General features: G+C 42.0%; 2 protein-coding genes across 4 annotated transcripts in view; one reads left to right on the forward strand and one right to left on the reverse strand.

Moving 5' to 3' along the window:
• Positions 1 to 1,224: 1,224 nt before the first annotated feature.
• MPLKIP (M-phase specific PLK1 interacting protein) lies at positions 1,225 to 5,303 on the reverse strand. Its single transcript, XM_079786521.1, has 2 exons — positions 4,775 to 5,303; positions 1,225 to 3,102 (listed from the first exon to the last, which is right to left on the reverse strand). Exons 1-2 carry the CDS (start codon positions 5,231 to 5,233, stop codon positions 2,902 to 2,904), a joined length of 660 nt encoding a protein of 219 aa, XP_079642647.1. The 5' UTR covers positions 5,234 to 5,303; the 3' UTR covers positions 1,225 to 2,901.
• A 96-nt stretch (positions 5,304 to 5,399) lies between these two features.
• Positions 5,400 to 15,919, forward strand: part of SUGCT (succinyl-CoA:glutarate-CoA transferase) — a 538,921-nt gene continuing 528,401 nt past the window's right edge. For all 3 annotated transcript variants that reach the window (XR_013814318.1, XM_079786519.1, XM_079786520.1), the window contains exons 1-3: positions 5,400 to 5,825; positions 12,700 to 12,751; positions 13,624 to 13,697. Coding sequence is in view for 2 of the 3 variants with exons in the window: in XM_079786519.1 (XP_079642645.1) it covers positions 5,726 to 5,825; positions 12,700 to 12,751; positions 13,624 to 13,697 (226 nt within the window). In the remaining variant the exon portion in view is untranslated. The remainder of the gene's footprint in view (positions 5,826 to 12,699; positions 12,752 to 13,623; positions 13,698 to 15,919) is intronic.

The raw sequence follows: 15,919 nt of genomic DNA on the forward strand, positions 1-15,919 counted from the left end.
GTTTTTTGAATAGTCAGGTGACAGAAAAAGCAAAGTCATTAAACAAAACCTGTCATCACTCTGTCTCCCTACTTGACAATACATCTAAATTCTGAACATCTCCACATTGGCCAATATAACCCATTTTTAAGACCACATCTCACCCACAATGAAAATACATTAACTTCCACCATATTTCCTTGGTGGAAAGGAAGGAAAGATCTGCTCAAGTTCAAAGGAAAGGGACATAAGTCCACATCTTGATGGGGGTAGTGGCAAGGTTCTGGAAGAGAATGTGAGACCTGAAATATTATTGGGGTAATTTTTGAAAAATACACTGCCATAGGTGTTCTTTTTTTTTTTTTTTTTTTTTTTTAAGTGGGATAGGGTGATTACATAATGGCAGAAGAAAAATGGAGAACTGGCATAATCCACTGATCGTGGAGATGGTCTTTAAAGGCAGATCAATTTTAACAAGGAGTACATATGGGAATTGAGGATCTGGCTCTGGGTCCCTTAAAGCTTTCTGTGCCTGCATATCCCTTGTAAAAGTTGAATATTGTTGCCTGAAGATAAACTATAGATTATTTTTACATTCTTTAATTATATAAATATTTAAGATACATAGTTAACTATAAATTTTTCTAATGAAATTATTTAGCAGGTAAAAATGTGTATTCTGAAACACTAAAAAATTTTTTTTCATTTAAAAGAATAATCTATTTTTTTTCATTCAGCTAAACAAAAGTAGGCTAATAATAGAAACAAACCAAAATATCAACGTCAAAAGAGCTTTGATAACTGACATGACCAACTACAGTAATACAGCAATGCACCTTTTCTGATAACAAAAAGTGTTTCTCTAAAAAAAATTAGAAAGTCAGACCTCTGGAAGTAGACGTTGGTAACTTGACAGGAAAAAGTTTTACATTTAGTTGTTTAACATTACACTTAGAGTAAAATCAAATGCACATAAACCGTTAGAAGTTAAAATTCGAGTCTTCCAAATATATACTTTAGCACAAAATACTCCCTGACTTGCTTGTTCATTTTTGCCAATAACCCAGTGATCTCTAAGAGTTGCTTTAATAATTATTTCTAAAAGCTATTTCCTAAAGATAATATTTCTTACCTATGAAGTTCAATAAAAGGTTTAAACAAGTATTACACTTGTTCTAATTTTCATTACACATCATGACCTCGAATCATTTGGAAAGACAAGATGTTAGGGAATAAAGCCATTTCCTTTAATATACTGGGGAAAAAGTATTTACTATTTTTTAATATACAGGATATAAGGGCAGAACAATAGATATAATCAGAATGTTTGCATTTATTCACCAAATATTTATTAAGCACCTACTTTTTTCCAGGCATCATTCTAAGAGGTAAGGATATAGGGGTGAATGAGAAATAGCTACAAATTGTTTGAGTGCTTACTATGTGCCAGGCTCTGGCCTAAGAGTTTCACACATATAAACCCATTTAATCCTCAAATACAAAACCTCTATGACATGGGCACTATTAATTTCTTCATTTTACATGAGAAAACTGAGGCATAGAGAAGTTAAGTAACTCATCCAACTAGTAATTGGCAGTAGTAATCCTGGTTATCATGGAGATTTTATTAATCTAAAATCCTTCCCTTCTCATTTTCTTCTTTGCCGACGTGAAGACCTAACAAAATTAATTGAGTTATGGCTCAAATGGGTAGTGTGATCATTTCTTTTTTGGACATTTATTTCTGGGAATGGGTAAACAAAATTTTAACTAGCTCTATTTTCATGTATTGTGACCTCAAAATATTTAAAAAGCCTGAATGTTGTAAGACTTGATTTTTTAAAAATAGTTAGAAAACAATATCCCTTCATATTTTTCTCTTCATTACTGTAGGTAAATATTCATAACATTTCTCTCTGTGGAAAACCACTTCTCTACTTCAGGAAGGCATAGTGGGGCTAAAAATCACAGCTCCATCTCATTGTAGGGGAGGGTTCATTGTTCAAACTAATTAGGCCTCACACCTTGGAGAGTTATTGGATAAGGACTACACAAACATAATCTAAGTAAGTGTGGCCAATCTGCCTTCCTCGGGATTCACAAAAGTGGGAAATGTCCTCTTCACAATGGAAGTGAATTGAGACTGCCGGTAGCCATCTTTCTTAGCCTCAAGAGAAAATACCTCCACAATACTGAGTAATGTAGAGACATTCAGACACAAAATACTTTGACCTAGCTATGCAAGAAATAGGAATGTTCTTGCCTTTTCCAGTTAAATAAGGGTATAAAACTCTTTTTTACTTAAGCTTGAGTTTCTGTGACTTCCAGTCAAGTTCCAATGCATTTTAACAAAAGCATTACAGAAAATATGCACATAAAACAATGGTTATAACAGACAGGAACAGAACTCTCCTTTATTCTCTTCCTTGACCCCTTTCCCTATGTGAACAAATACAGAACTGTCTATAGCTCAAAGGATGATTTATTTATTTTATTTTCAAAAAGTAGTAGGCAAAATATTTGCTTACGAATTCTGATTACAAAGCATTATTTTAATACTTCTATTCCTTTAGCATATGACAAAACCACAATATAGCTAGGAAGACAAAATGTTTTATTTTAAAACACTGGAAAAACATTAAAAGACAAATGTCCATTATATAACCAAGAATGTTAAATAGTTGGAAACTGCAAATCTTCTAAAATGTGGTAGGCACTTTCAGAGAGCTAAATATTGCAAATTATCCTACCATATTTCTTTTCTAATACCAACAATATTTGACATGATGAAAAATACCAAGAAGACTCAATTAACTAATTATTCAGTCAAAGTCACCATGTCAGGGTTCAATTTAAGTACACAAGTGAGTTTTGTCCAAGATGTTCCTGCCACATGAAGATTCCAGTTGAATTTCAGAAATGTTAACAAAAGTATCTTCCTTTTTTGCCTGTGAATGTTTGAGTATTGCTGTATTGTTGGCTTATATCCACTACAGATACTGGTTCTAGGCCAGCCCAAGGGTCTTCAAGCATTGAAGGTTTGAAATAACTTTCCAACTCATTAGACATTCTTTTTTCTCTACCACGCCCTGATCCAAAAGGTGTAGATGTCCTTGGAGAACCCTTTAGAAAAAAAATCATCAGTTAAAAAAACATTTCCTAGAGATAACTGGTACTATTTTTTTTTTTTTTAAGATAACTGGTACTTTTTAAAAGGTCGTAAGGGTCACATTGCTAGTTAAAAGTTGTTGTGCCTTGAAGCCAAACACTGTATGTTCAATTGCAAACTCCATCTTTATTTAATCTAGTGGTTTTGTTTTTAAAATGTATTAAACCAATTTGGTATGCTCTTTTATTATTAACTAGAGGCGCGGTGCACAAAATTCGTGCATGGGGGGGGGGTCCCCTCAGCCCAGCCTGCACCCTCTCCAATCCGGGACCTCTTGGGGGATGTCCGACTGCCGGTTTAGGCCCAATACCCTGGATCAGGCCTAAACTGGCAGTCGGACATCCCTCTCACAATCCTGGACCGCTGGCTCCTAATTGCTCACCTGCCTGCCTGCCTGGTTGCCCCTAACTGCTCCCCCTCTGCTGGCCTGATCACCCCTCACTGCCTCTGCATGCCGGCCTGATCGCCCCCAACTGCCCCCTCCCTGCTGGCCTGGTCACTCGTAACTGCCCCCCCCCCCCCATCCCTTACTGCCTCCCCTGCCAGCCTAATCACCCCCAACTGCCCCCTGCCCCGCCAGCTTGGTAACCCCCAACTGTACTTCCCCTGCTGGCCTGGTCACCCCTAACTGCCCCCCCCCCCCACCGCCTGGTTGCCCCTAACTGCTGCCCCCTGCCGGCCTGGTAGCCCCACGCAGCCTGCTGTTCAGTCCTTTGGTCATCCCTCCCAACCTGGTCATAGGCAGCCATCTTGTGAGGGTGTGAGGGTCAAGTTGCATATTACCTCTTTATTACCAGTATATAGGATTCCATGCTCACTGTCACCTCAAAATACTTTGGGTTTTCTAACTTTGCAGATTTTACCAATTGGTGATGAAATAAGAAATAACTGTATTTCAATTTTTTTTTCCTCAAAATTCCCCTATTTTCTGGGGAAAAAATTTTAAACTTTTAAACCCTACTGCTTAAAAATTTCTAGAATCTTCCCATCTCATTAGCTCTAGATTTAAAAGGATGGGGTTGACTTAGCCTAAGGAAAGATGGAAATGCATCGAACACATGCAAGTCGTAAGCCACAAATCCCGCACACACCGGAAGTACTCTCTCTCCTGTACTCACTACTCTCACTGAGAGGAACAGGAAGCCTCCACTATCACCGACTTCCCCTGGAGAAAACTTGGAGCAGAAGCGGGTGTAGTTGGAACCCAAAGCCGGGGAAGAAAAGGGCGGGGGGAAGTGCAGCAGCCTGTAACCCTCTAACCTACCCGATCTCTATGCCGGGAATTAGAGCTCTATGCTTGGAGACCGGGGCTCAGGATAAATTCACTGAAACGCATTGACAAGACCTCTGACAAAGGAGAGAGAACTGGGAAAAGCTGCCGTGAGGGAGTGGCAGCGTAGCGGCTACAAGCAGGAGGGTTCTAGAAAGTAAGGCTTTGCCACTTTCTCGGGCAACCTAAAGACAGTTACTTAACTTCTCTGAGCCTCAGTTTATCCGTCTGCAAAGAGGGGCTAACAAACAATAGTCTCACCTCATAGAGGATCAAAAACATAATCCACGTGAAGGGATTACGGGTACCATGCCTGCCAGACAGTAAGAACTCCGCAAACGCTGGCTATTTATTACCTGGGGGTGGGTCTGCTGCCCCGGGGAGTAGCCGAAATGCTGCTGGGACCCCGCGGGGGACCTGGAGTAGGAGCCAGGGTAGCCGCCAGGGGACGGAGACCCGAACCGGCCCCCGGGGAAGCCGCCGCCGCCGCCGTGTCGCGGAGAGTGGCTGCTCCCATAGGGCCTACACCGGGGCCCGTACGACGGCGTGTGGTGCGGGCTCCCGTACCCGTCCCTAGGGGAGGGAGGCCGCGGTCCGCCTCCGCCCGGGGTACCCCGGTAGCTGCTCCCGCTGCTCCAACCTCCTACACCCGGGCCGGGGTAAGGAGGAGTCGGGGGTCGGAAGTTCTGTCGATGCATGTCTGGAGGGGAAGACCTTCCTCGCGCGTCCCCGGAACTCTCGCGACTGAGCCACCGGGGAGAATTGGTGGTCCTATATCGAAGCAGTCCTCCGGCTGCCAGAGCGGCACAGCACATTGGTTCCGGTTTCCCAAAGGTTCCGCTAGGGGCAGGGGAACAACTGGGTCATTACTTATTTTTATTGATTTCAGAGAGGAAGGGAGAGGGAGAGAGAGAGAAACATCAATGGTGAGAGAGAATCATTGATCGGCTGCCTCCTGCACGTCCCACACTAGGGATCGGGCCCACAACCCTCCTGGTTCAGAGGTGGACGCTCAACCACTGAGCCACGCCGGGCGGGTTATTTAATTGGATAAAGAATGAGAGAATTAAATGAAGGAAGGAGGAAGATGAGGGTAAAAGAAAGGCCGAACAGCCGGCTCGGGAACCGCCTTTACAGTCCGGCGGGGTCTGGTCGGGGCGGCTGGTTAGACACCTGCCCAGCCAGTGACGCGGGCAGGAGAGCTCCGCCCAGCGCTCCGGCCCCTGCGAGGCGGGCCCAGCGGCTGCGGGTCGCGCCAGCGCCGGGTTCGTCTCCCGCTGGGACCGCGGGTGTCTTAGAGGCTCGCGATGCTGGCTGCGCTGGCGAGGGTCGCCGCTCTGCGGAGAACCGGCTGTGTCTGCGGCCCGGGCGGCAGGAGGCAGCTGTGGACCGGCCCCCCGCAGTCAGGTACCTCCGAGGCTCGGTCTGGGCGGCGAAGCGAACCCCGCCCCAGCCTCCAACCTTCGGCGGCGCCCGGAGTGAAGTGCCCCAGCTTTCCTGAAACTCCTGCTCAGCCCGCCGCCCGCCCTTCGGCCTTTCCGCCTCCCCGCGCCCAGGCTCGGGGCCTCGGGGCTGGCTTCGTCCCCCTCCACGGCCGCCCCAGAATCTCGCTGCCCGGCGTGCGGGCCCAGGGCTGGGAGCTTGCTGCGGCGGGTCCGCCCCCCAGCTCAGTCCTAGTGGGCGGAAGTCTCGCCTCTGGGTTACCCCTCCTCTCTCCTCCCCCGCCTTTAAATAACTTTAAAAAGGTGCCCCCGTATTTCAGAAGGGGGTGCAGAGTGCATCTTTGACTTGGAGAGTCTCTGCAAACAAATGCTGGACTTTACTCTCTCTTTTGGATGAGCAGGCTAGGGAGGTGGCTAGGAAGCGGGAAGACTGATTTTCAAAGAACAAAATTTGGCCAACGCTCTTAAAATCTTAATTGTTTCACAGACTTTTAGTTATAAGGAAAAATGTGATACGTCAAGAACGACACCTAATGTATAATAAAATACGCCTTTGTATCAGACAGCTGTCCCTGAATTTGTTTAGAATTCTAAATTTAAATTTACTACAGTTTTGTAGAACTTTCTTTACTACTTCAGAATTTGGGGTTATAGTCACAGAACCTTGAAATCGGCTGGTAGGAAACAATCTTAAAGTGTTGGCGATGGGGATGTCACCAGGTGTTAGACTCCTGGGGTCCACTGGACCTGGGTTCAGCAACCTGGGTCCTTGAATTCTGGCTAAGAAAGAATTCAGAGGCAAGACTCAACATGCAAACTATAAGAGAACATTTATTTATAAAATCACAGAGATGGAAGAACTAATTCATAGAAGAAATATGCTTCAGTTATAGAGGCAAAGAAAGAGCCCTTGGAGCTTAGAAGTAAGGAAGGTAACGGTAATGAGCCTGGCAGCTGGGGGATGGTGAGGTGGAGGGAGAAGGTAGAGGCAATGACCTGCTCCAGGGAAGGAGAGGCAGTGGGTCCCCTGTCCGAAGGGTTTTAAGGGTGGAGCTTTTAGGGCAGGTCCCAGGGGAAGATCTCAATAGACTATTCAACAGCTTTCCAGGTGTGTCCTTCCGGGGTCAGGGCCTCCACTGATTGATTGCTGGGCGCCAGGGCAGGGGGTCATTATTCAGTGTAGTTGGTCCTGAGGTCCATGTGGCACTGCTGGTCTGATTTTGCTGCTTTTCTGAGTGTGGAGCTGAAATACAACTGAGGCCTAGATGTTATCTCAAAGGAAGAGAGGTCAGGGAGTCTAAACCACATGATATGCTAGGGGGAAAGGTCACCCTGGGAACGAGGTGCCACCCTAGAATTGTCCTTTGCAGGTACCCCGGGCTGTCCCCCATGCTGGGACCTTCTGTACCTGCCCCATTGTCCTTGCTCTGCTCATGTGTGTCTAACCACCTACCACAAAAGAACTTAAACTCATTCATTCTTTGCCTCGTGGATAGCCTGTGCTTTTCAGCCTATACACGTCCTTGCAGCTGCCACTCCTCACTCTGTTTTGCAACATGCCTAGCCTAGAGTGTGATGTGTTAACGTAAGAAACTTTTAAAGAACTTTTGTGAGTTTATTTGAGCATAGTACTGGAAGTCCTAGCCACAACAATTAGGCAAGAAGAAAAAATAAAAGGCATCCAAATTGGAAAGGAAGAAGTAAAACTTATTATTTGCAGATGACGTGATACTGTATATAGAAAACCCTAAAGATTCCATAAAAAAAAACTACTAGGACTTATAAATAAATTCAGTATAGTAGCAGGATACAAAATAAATATCTAGAAATCAGTTGCATTTTTATACACCAATAATGAATTGTCAGAAAGGGAAACTAAAAAAACAATTCTATTCACAATTGCTTCAAAAAGAATAAAATACCTAGGGATACACTTAACCAAGGATAGAAAGGACTGGTACTTGGAAAATTATGACACTGAAAAAAGAAATTGAAGAAGATACAAATAAGTGAAAGCATATACCATGTTGATAGATAGAATTAACATCATTAAAATGTCCTTACTACCCAAAACAATCTACAGATACAGTGCAATTCCTATCAAAATGCCAATGGTGTATTTCACAGAACTAGAACAAAAATTTATAAGGAACTACAAAACACTCCAAATAGTAACAGCGATCTTGAGAAAGAAGACCAAAGTTGGAGGAATCACGCTATCAGATATGTAACTGTACTACAAAGCCATAGTAATCAAAACAGCATGGTACTGGCATAAAAACAGACATATAGATCAGTGAAACAGAATAGAGAGCCCAGAAATAAACCCGTGCCTTTATGGTCAATTAATATTTGACCAAGGATGGAAAAACATACAATGGGGTAAAGATAGTCTATTCAGTAAATGGTGTTGGGAAAATTGGACAGATAAATGCAAAACAACAAAACTAGACCACCTTCTTACACCAAACACAAGAATAAACTCAAAATGGACTAAAGACTTGAATGTTAGACTCAAAACCATAAAAATCCTAGGAGAAAACATAGGCAGTAAAATCTTGGATATTTCTTGTAGCAATATTTTTTTCTGATATATCTCCTAGGGCGGTGGTCGGCAAACTCATTAGTCAACAGAGCCAAATATCAATAGTACAACAATTGAAATTTCTTTTCAGAGCCAAATTTTTAAAATTTAAACTTCTTCTAACGCCACTTCTTCAAAATAGACTCGCCCAGGCCATGGTATTTTGTGGAAGAGCCACACTCAAGGGGCCAAAGAGCCGCATGTGGCTCGCGAGCCTTGGTTTGCCGACCACTGTCCTAGGGCAAGAGAAACAAAAGGGAAAATAAACAAATGGGACTACATTAAACTAAAAAGTTTTTCCACAGCAAAGGAAACCATCAACAAAATGAAAAGACAACCCACTGAATGGGAGAACATATTCGTCAATACATCTGATTAAAGGTTAATATCCGAACTTTATAAAGAACTTACAAAACTGAACACCAAAAAACCCCCCAAACAATCTAATTTTAAAATGTATAAAGGACCTGAATAGACACTTCTCCAAAGAGGACATGTAGATAGCCAATAGACATATGAAAGGATGCTCAATGTCACTAATCATCAGAGAGATGCAAATTAAAACCACAATGAGATATCATCTCACATCTATCAGAATGATTATCCTCCTATATAATAAAGACATAATATGCAAATTGACCATCACGCCCTAACAAGATGGCTGCCTACGACCAGGTTGGCAGGGGGGTTAGTGAGGGACGACCAAACGACTGAACAGCAGGTTGTGTGGGGTGACCAGGCCAGCAGGGGGGCCGTGAGGGGCAATCAGGCCGGCAGGGGGGTGGAAGTTGGGGGCGACCAGGCTGGCAGGGGGGGCAGTTAGGGGCAACCAGGCTGGGTGAGGTGGGCAGTTGGGGGTGACCAGGCCGGCAGTCAGGTGAGTGATTAGGAGCCAGCGGTCTAGGATTGTGAGAGGGATGTCCGACTGCCGGTTTAGGCCCGATCCTAAACTGGCAGTCAGACATCCCCCAAGGGGTCCTGGATTGGAGAGTGTGCAGGCTGGGCTGAGGGGACCCCCATGCATGAATTTCATGCACCGGGCCTCTAGTCATCAATAAATCAACAAAAAAGTGTTGGCGAGGATGTGGAAAAGGCAACCCTTGTTCACTGTTGGTGAGAATACAGACTGGTGCAGCTACTGTGGAAAGCAGTATGGAGTTACCTCAAAAAATTAAAAATGGAACTGCCTTATGACCCAGCAATTCCACTTCTGGGAATTTATCTGAAGAAACCCGAAATACTAATTCAAAAGAATATATGCATCCATTGTAGCATTACTAACAATAGCCAAAATTTGGAAGCAGCCCAGGTGTCCATCAGTAGATAAAAAAGCTTTGGTACATTTACACAATGGTATACTACTCTGCTGTAAAAAGGAAGAAAATTTCTCCTTTTGGGACAGCGTGGATGGACCTGGAGAACATTATGCTAAGTGAAATAAGCCAGTCAGAGAAAGGCAAGTACCATATGATTTCACTCATGTGGAATTAATGGACATACTGAACTAACAAGCAAAATACTAGTAGAGACAATCTCATAGATAGAGAGCAGGCAGACAGTTCTGGAGTGGGGGTGGGAGTAAAGGGGTGGTGGGGGTGGTTGTGGGAGGGGAAGGGGGATTGAGCAAAAAAGAAAAGAAAGTACTCATGGACGTGGACAACAGTGTGGTGATTGTGGAGGGGAAGAGGTATGGGGATAAATGATGATAGAAAAAATAAAATAGAAATTGTTTTGCCTTGGGTTAATTGCATTCAATTAAAGAACTATTTATAGAATAGTTAGTATGTATAAAGCATAGTGATCATCAGTGCAAAAGTACAAAATGGATAGGAGATAAATATTGTATAAATAATAACCCAAAGCTGAATAAAGTGAATGTCTTAAGAACAACAACAACATCTGTGGGTTAAGGTCACAGAAATAATACCCAGTTAGAAAATAAGAAAGAAATTCAGTGAGAACTGGCAATTTAATGGAGACTTGAAGCATGGGTAGGATTTTAGCAAATGATGTTGGGAAAAAGTATGTAATGGGAAGGAAGGAACATAAATTAGAGCCTAGAGGAGAGATAGATACATGGGGTAAATTCTTGGGCAAACATTTCAGTATTATCATCGCATAGGATTACCTCTATGGTATGTTGACAGTTTCCCCTTTCTTCATACCTCTTTTGGAACGTCTGGTTCTGCTGTTTGCTTTAGTTCAAAAGCCATTCTTTGAATGTCCACAAAGTAATCAGCACTCTAAGTCACTCACAGAGATAAGTGTTCTCTTTTCCTATGAGCTCAGAATTCTCATTAGAATCTTGGAGTGATCGCCCAGAAAACTGGAGCATCTTTCTGATGTTGTCTTTGTATAGTTTTCCTTTTCATTTCTCCCTTGAAGATGAATGATTCAAAGAATCCAAATAATGCTTGTGAAAAATATGCTCCGTCTTAAGAGAAAGTGAAAATCACGCCTGGCTCCAAAAAGCTCTGGAAATTCAGTTTTCTGTATATGGCAATAGCTGTGATGTACCCACTCCTACAGGTCTCTCTCCCAGCCCACCTAGTGCCACAGGAACTAATAAAGTCCATTAAAAAAAGGTATCGAACATCCCTGGCTAAGTGGCTCAGTTAATTGGAACATTGTCTGGTTGTGGGTTTGATTCCTGGTCAGGGCATATACCTAGATTGGTGGTTTGATATTTCTCTCTCTCTCTCTCTCTCTCTCTCTCTCTCTCTCTCTCTCTCTCTCTCTCTCTCTCTCTCTCTCGTCAATAAAAACATATCCTCAGGTGAGGATTAAAAAAATGTATTGAACCAATTAGTTCCATCATTTTTCTTCATAAGTTCAGCCTGATCTCAGTAATCATGATCTGAACTTTGTAAGCCATTTGACTGTAATTTGATTTTGTGACTTAATGTTGATGTTAGATATGCAGTGAATTACTGAGATAATTGTTAACCTATCTCCTTTTTTAATCCTCATTGAGGATATATTTTTTAATTTATTTTTTTAAGAGAAAGAGGAAGAGAGAGAGAGAAAGAGAGAGAGAGAGAGAGAGAGAGAGAGATTAATGTAAGAGAGAAACATCAATTGGTTGCTCCCCACACATGCCCTACTGGGGCCAGCTAGGGGGATTGAACCTGCAAACCAGGTGTGTGCTCTGACTGGGAATCAAACCTGCCATCTTTCAGTGCATGGGACGACGCATCAACCAACTGAGCCACACTGGCCAGGGCTGTCTTCTTCTTTTTAAAGCTAATGGATGAAAAGAAAAAGGAAATACACCGATGATTATAAATTATTTAATAAACTTTAAAAATTTATTTTTTCTTCCTGTCTTAAATGTAGAACAAATATACAGAAGTCTTTATTGTTATTTTTTTTGTTAGTACTTACTTTTTTCTTGTTTAGTTTACTTTTTATTTTATTTTTTTAAAATATATTTTTATTGATTTCAGAGAGGAAGGGAGAGGGAGAGAGAGAGAGAGAGAGATAGAAACATCAATGATGAGAGAGAATCATTGATCAGCTGCTTCCCCCACTGGACCGAGCCTGCAACCTGGGCATGTGCCCTTGACCGGAATCCAACCCAGGACCCTTCAGTCCGCAGGCCGACGCTCTATCCACTGAGCCAAACCAGCTAGGGCTGTTTAGTTTACTTTTTATTTGTTTTTTAAAGGCTATATATTTTTAGAGCAGTTTCAGGTTCACAGCAAAATTGAGAGGAAGTTACAGAGATTTCCCATATATTCCCTACCCCGACACATGCACAGCCTCCCCCAGAGGGTACCTTTGTTACGATTGATGAACCTACATTGACACATCATAATCACCCAAAGTCCATACTTTATGTTAGGATTCACTCTTAGTGATGTACATTCTTCGGGTTTGGAAAAATGTATAGTGATGTATCTAACATTATAGCATCATATAGAGTATTTTCAGTGCCCTAAAATTCCTCTGTGCTCAGCTTATACATCTCTCCCCTTCTTACTTTTTATTTTTCAATAGTCAAACTATTGCAAGTGTAGCTGGTGACTTAATTGGGAATAATCTTGGATTGGAGGTTTTAATTTTTACAGATTGACTTAATTGGATTAGGTCAAGATTTCTGTGTTACATATAAAGCAGAAATAGTGTAAAAGAAAAACATTTTTTTTTTTTGGTAGCAATAGAGATTGCTTAATCCACAGTATGAAGAATTCTTGATTCTTTCTCCTGAAAATTAGTATTCAATACTCTTAAAGTGTTTTCTGTGTTTTGGCAGATACTGACAATGTGAAGCCATTGGAGGGTATAAAAGTTCTGGATCTAACAAGGTTTGTATTGGCCTACCTGTTTTTTGGTGGTTAAGTTTTTACCCTCTCAAAAAACATTCATTCATTTTTTTTTATATTAAAAAGGGTGCTTATTATATGCTTAGTATAAAAATTTTGAAAAGAAAAAAATTCCTGTAATTTTATCATTCTAAATGACAATTAATGTAATACTTATGCATTTCTTTCCAATCTGCATACTTAAATATATTTTTTAAAAACAAAAATTTGAGTCATATTGAAATGATAGTTTTACCCATATTTTAAATATGTCATTTAAAAAATATATTTCTTTATTGATTTCAGAGAGGAAGGGAGAGGGGTAGAGAGATAGAAACATCAATGATGAGAGAGAATCATTGATCAGCTGCCTTCTGCACGCCCCCTACTGGGGATCAAGCCCACACCTGGGCATGTGCCCTTGGCCGGAATCAAACCGGGGACTCTTCAGTCTGCAGGCCGACACTCTATCCACTGAGCCAAACTGGCTAGGGCAATATGTCATATTTTTAATGTTTTCCTATGTCATTCAAAATTCAATAAAAATATACAATATTTTATTATATAGTTGTCATAAATTTAATCATCCCCCAATATTTCACTATTATAAGTTAGGTTTCCTATTACATAAATCTTTGTCTCAGTAATCTTTTAATTTCTTCCTTAGGATAGAATTCTGGAATTAGAATTACTACATCCAAGGGAATATACTTTTAAAACTCTTGATACATATGGCCAAATTAAATTTTGAACAGTTTTATCAATTTTAATTCTTACTATCATTATATAAGCTTGTCTGTGTTGATGGACTATTAAGAAAATTAACATAAAAATCTTCAAGATGGTAATTTATTTATCATTGTTTAACATTGTAGAGTATTGGCAGGACCTTTTGCTACGATGAATTTAGGAGATCTTGGAGCAGAAGTTATAAAAGTGGAAAGACCAGGTAAAATTATTGCTTCCTTTAAAACATAAAAACAAATGAATAAGTATTTTTAATAGTTTAAAAAATGTCCATGTACCTGCATATGGGATGAAGAAAGAATTGAAATGAAACGATTTTCTCTTCTCCATTCCTTATTTTCTTCTGGACCTAGACTAATCATCTCTTTTTATTCTTTTAAAAATATTTTTATTGTTTTCAGAGAGGAGGGGAGAGGGAGAGAGAGATAGAAACATCAATGATGAGAGAGAATCATTGGTTGGTTGCCTCCTGCATACCCCACACTGGGGATTGAGCCCACAACCCCGGGCATGTGTCTTGACTGGGAATTGAACTGTGACCTCCTAGTTCATGGGTCAGCACTCAACCACTGAGCCACGCTGGCCAGGCTCCACAGATTAAGGCTTAAGCCAGATCTTTCACACACATGTGAAAGCCTCTGGTGGAAACTGAGATGCAACATGTAATGATGCCAACAACAATGATCAGAGTGCTAAGCACATCTATAAGCACTTTGCCTATATTAATTTATTTAATCTTTACATTACCCTTATAAGCTGATGTCATTATTCCTAGATTATGAATGAGAAGACAGAGACACAGAGAGATAAAGCAGTTCGTCCAAGGTCACACAGCTAAGCAGGAATATCCAGGCACTCAGGTCTGGTTCTGGCTCTGCTTAGGCCCACACAAGCCTTACTGTTGAGACTGAGATTGGACTGAGCCTGGCCACACTCCCTCCTATGGGATGAAAAAGAAATCAAAGTCCCGGAAAAAAGAAACCCAAATACCCTAAGTCATTTTTTTCTATTTTTAATAAAAGAAAACACTTCTCCATTTTATAATTTTAAAGATTTTTAGGGAAAACACCTAAACTTTGTTATTGTGTTTCTCATCTGACATCTTTCTGGTTCTCTTCCCCGCTTTGTCCATCAAATAAATGTTTTTTGTGTATATAATTCTCACTTTTATTTGGTACCTTCTTAGCATTATGGTGTTCAGTTCATGCTATTATTGACATTAGAAAAGTGTCATGTTGCATGCCCTTTCCTTCAACAAGAACTCAGAGCAGAGTCTGTGTTCTCTATGTCCTCTACATCAGGGGTCCTCAAACTTTTTAAACAGGGGCCAGTTCACTGTCCCTCAGACCGTTGGAGGGCCGGACTATAGTTTAAAAAAAACGATGAACAAATTCCTATGCACACTGCACATATCTTATTTTGAAGTAAAAAAACAAAACGGCAAAAACACCCGCATGTGGCCTGCGGGCCGTAGTTTGAGGACGCCTGCTCTACATCATCCTATAAAAAGCTTTTCTGGGAAGGTTTCAAAAATTAGCATTATTACTTATTCTTCAAGATCTAATCCTTATAGATTTGAAACAGAATTCCCAAGTCAGTGAAAATGGTCTAGTCTTGAATTGCACGCATGTATCTATAAGACAAGGGACTAGTTTTATAATTATATCAGCTTATTAATTCACCATAGTGATTAAATGGTATATAGTAGAATACTCGATTTGGAAGATTCAACTTTTTGCTAAATACATCTACTTAGGAGCCAAAGCAGTTAGAAGATTCTCTGATCAGCATGGGGAATCTATATATATAAAAGGCTAAGTGACCATCAGACTGTCCAACTGGCCAGTACCTATGATGCGCACTCACCACCAGGGGGCAGACACTCAATGCAGGAGCTGCTGAGCTGTGGTGACTTGGCAGTGGTGGTTCTTGGGTGACGCCCCCTGGAACCAGAGAGGAGGGAGCCTGACTCCTTGCAGGGCCGTGCGATTCCACCTTCTGTCATGGGTTATGTTGTTGCTGGGGCACTGTCAACCCTGAATCTGGTTTACTGCACACTTATGTTTGTGTTCCACACCCTGTACGACAGCAACTTTGCAGAGTGCCCTCTTGCACTCCGGGACCCCTCGGGGGATGTTGGAGAGCCAGTTTCGTCCTGACCTCCGCAGGCCAGGCAGAGGGACCCCACCTGCTGGAGGGACCCCGCTCACACTGCAGATGCCCTTCTAGCTGCAGTGCCGCCCCAGGTGTGGTGGGCTGGGGAGGGACCACGGGAGTTTGGCTCCAGGGCATGTCTGGCCCATCTGTCTCACCCAGTCCCGCCCCGCTGGCCACCACCCGGGACCGCCTGCATTAGTCCCTGCACCAGAGCCAGTGCAGTGAGCTGGAAGACCCGAGCATGAGTTTTCTTTCTTTTTCTCCCCT

Source organism: Cnephaeus nilssonii (genome assembly GCF_951640355.1).
Source record: "Cnephaeus nilssonii genome assembly, chromosome: 12".
NCBI classification, from domain to species: Eukaryota; Metazoa; Chordata; class Mammalia; order Chiroptera; family Vespertilionidae; genus Cnephaeus; species Cnephaeus nilssonii.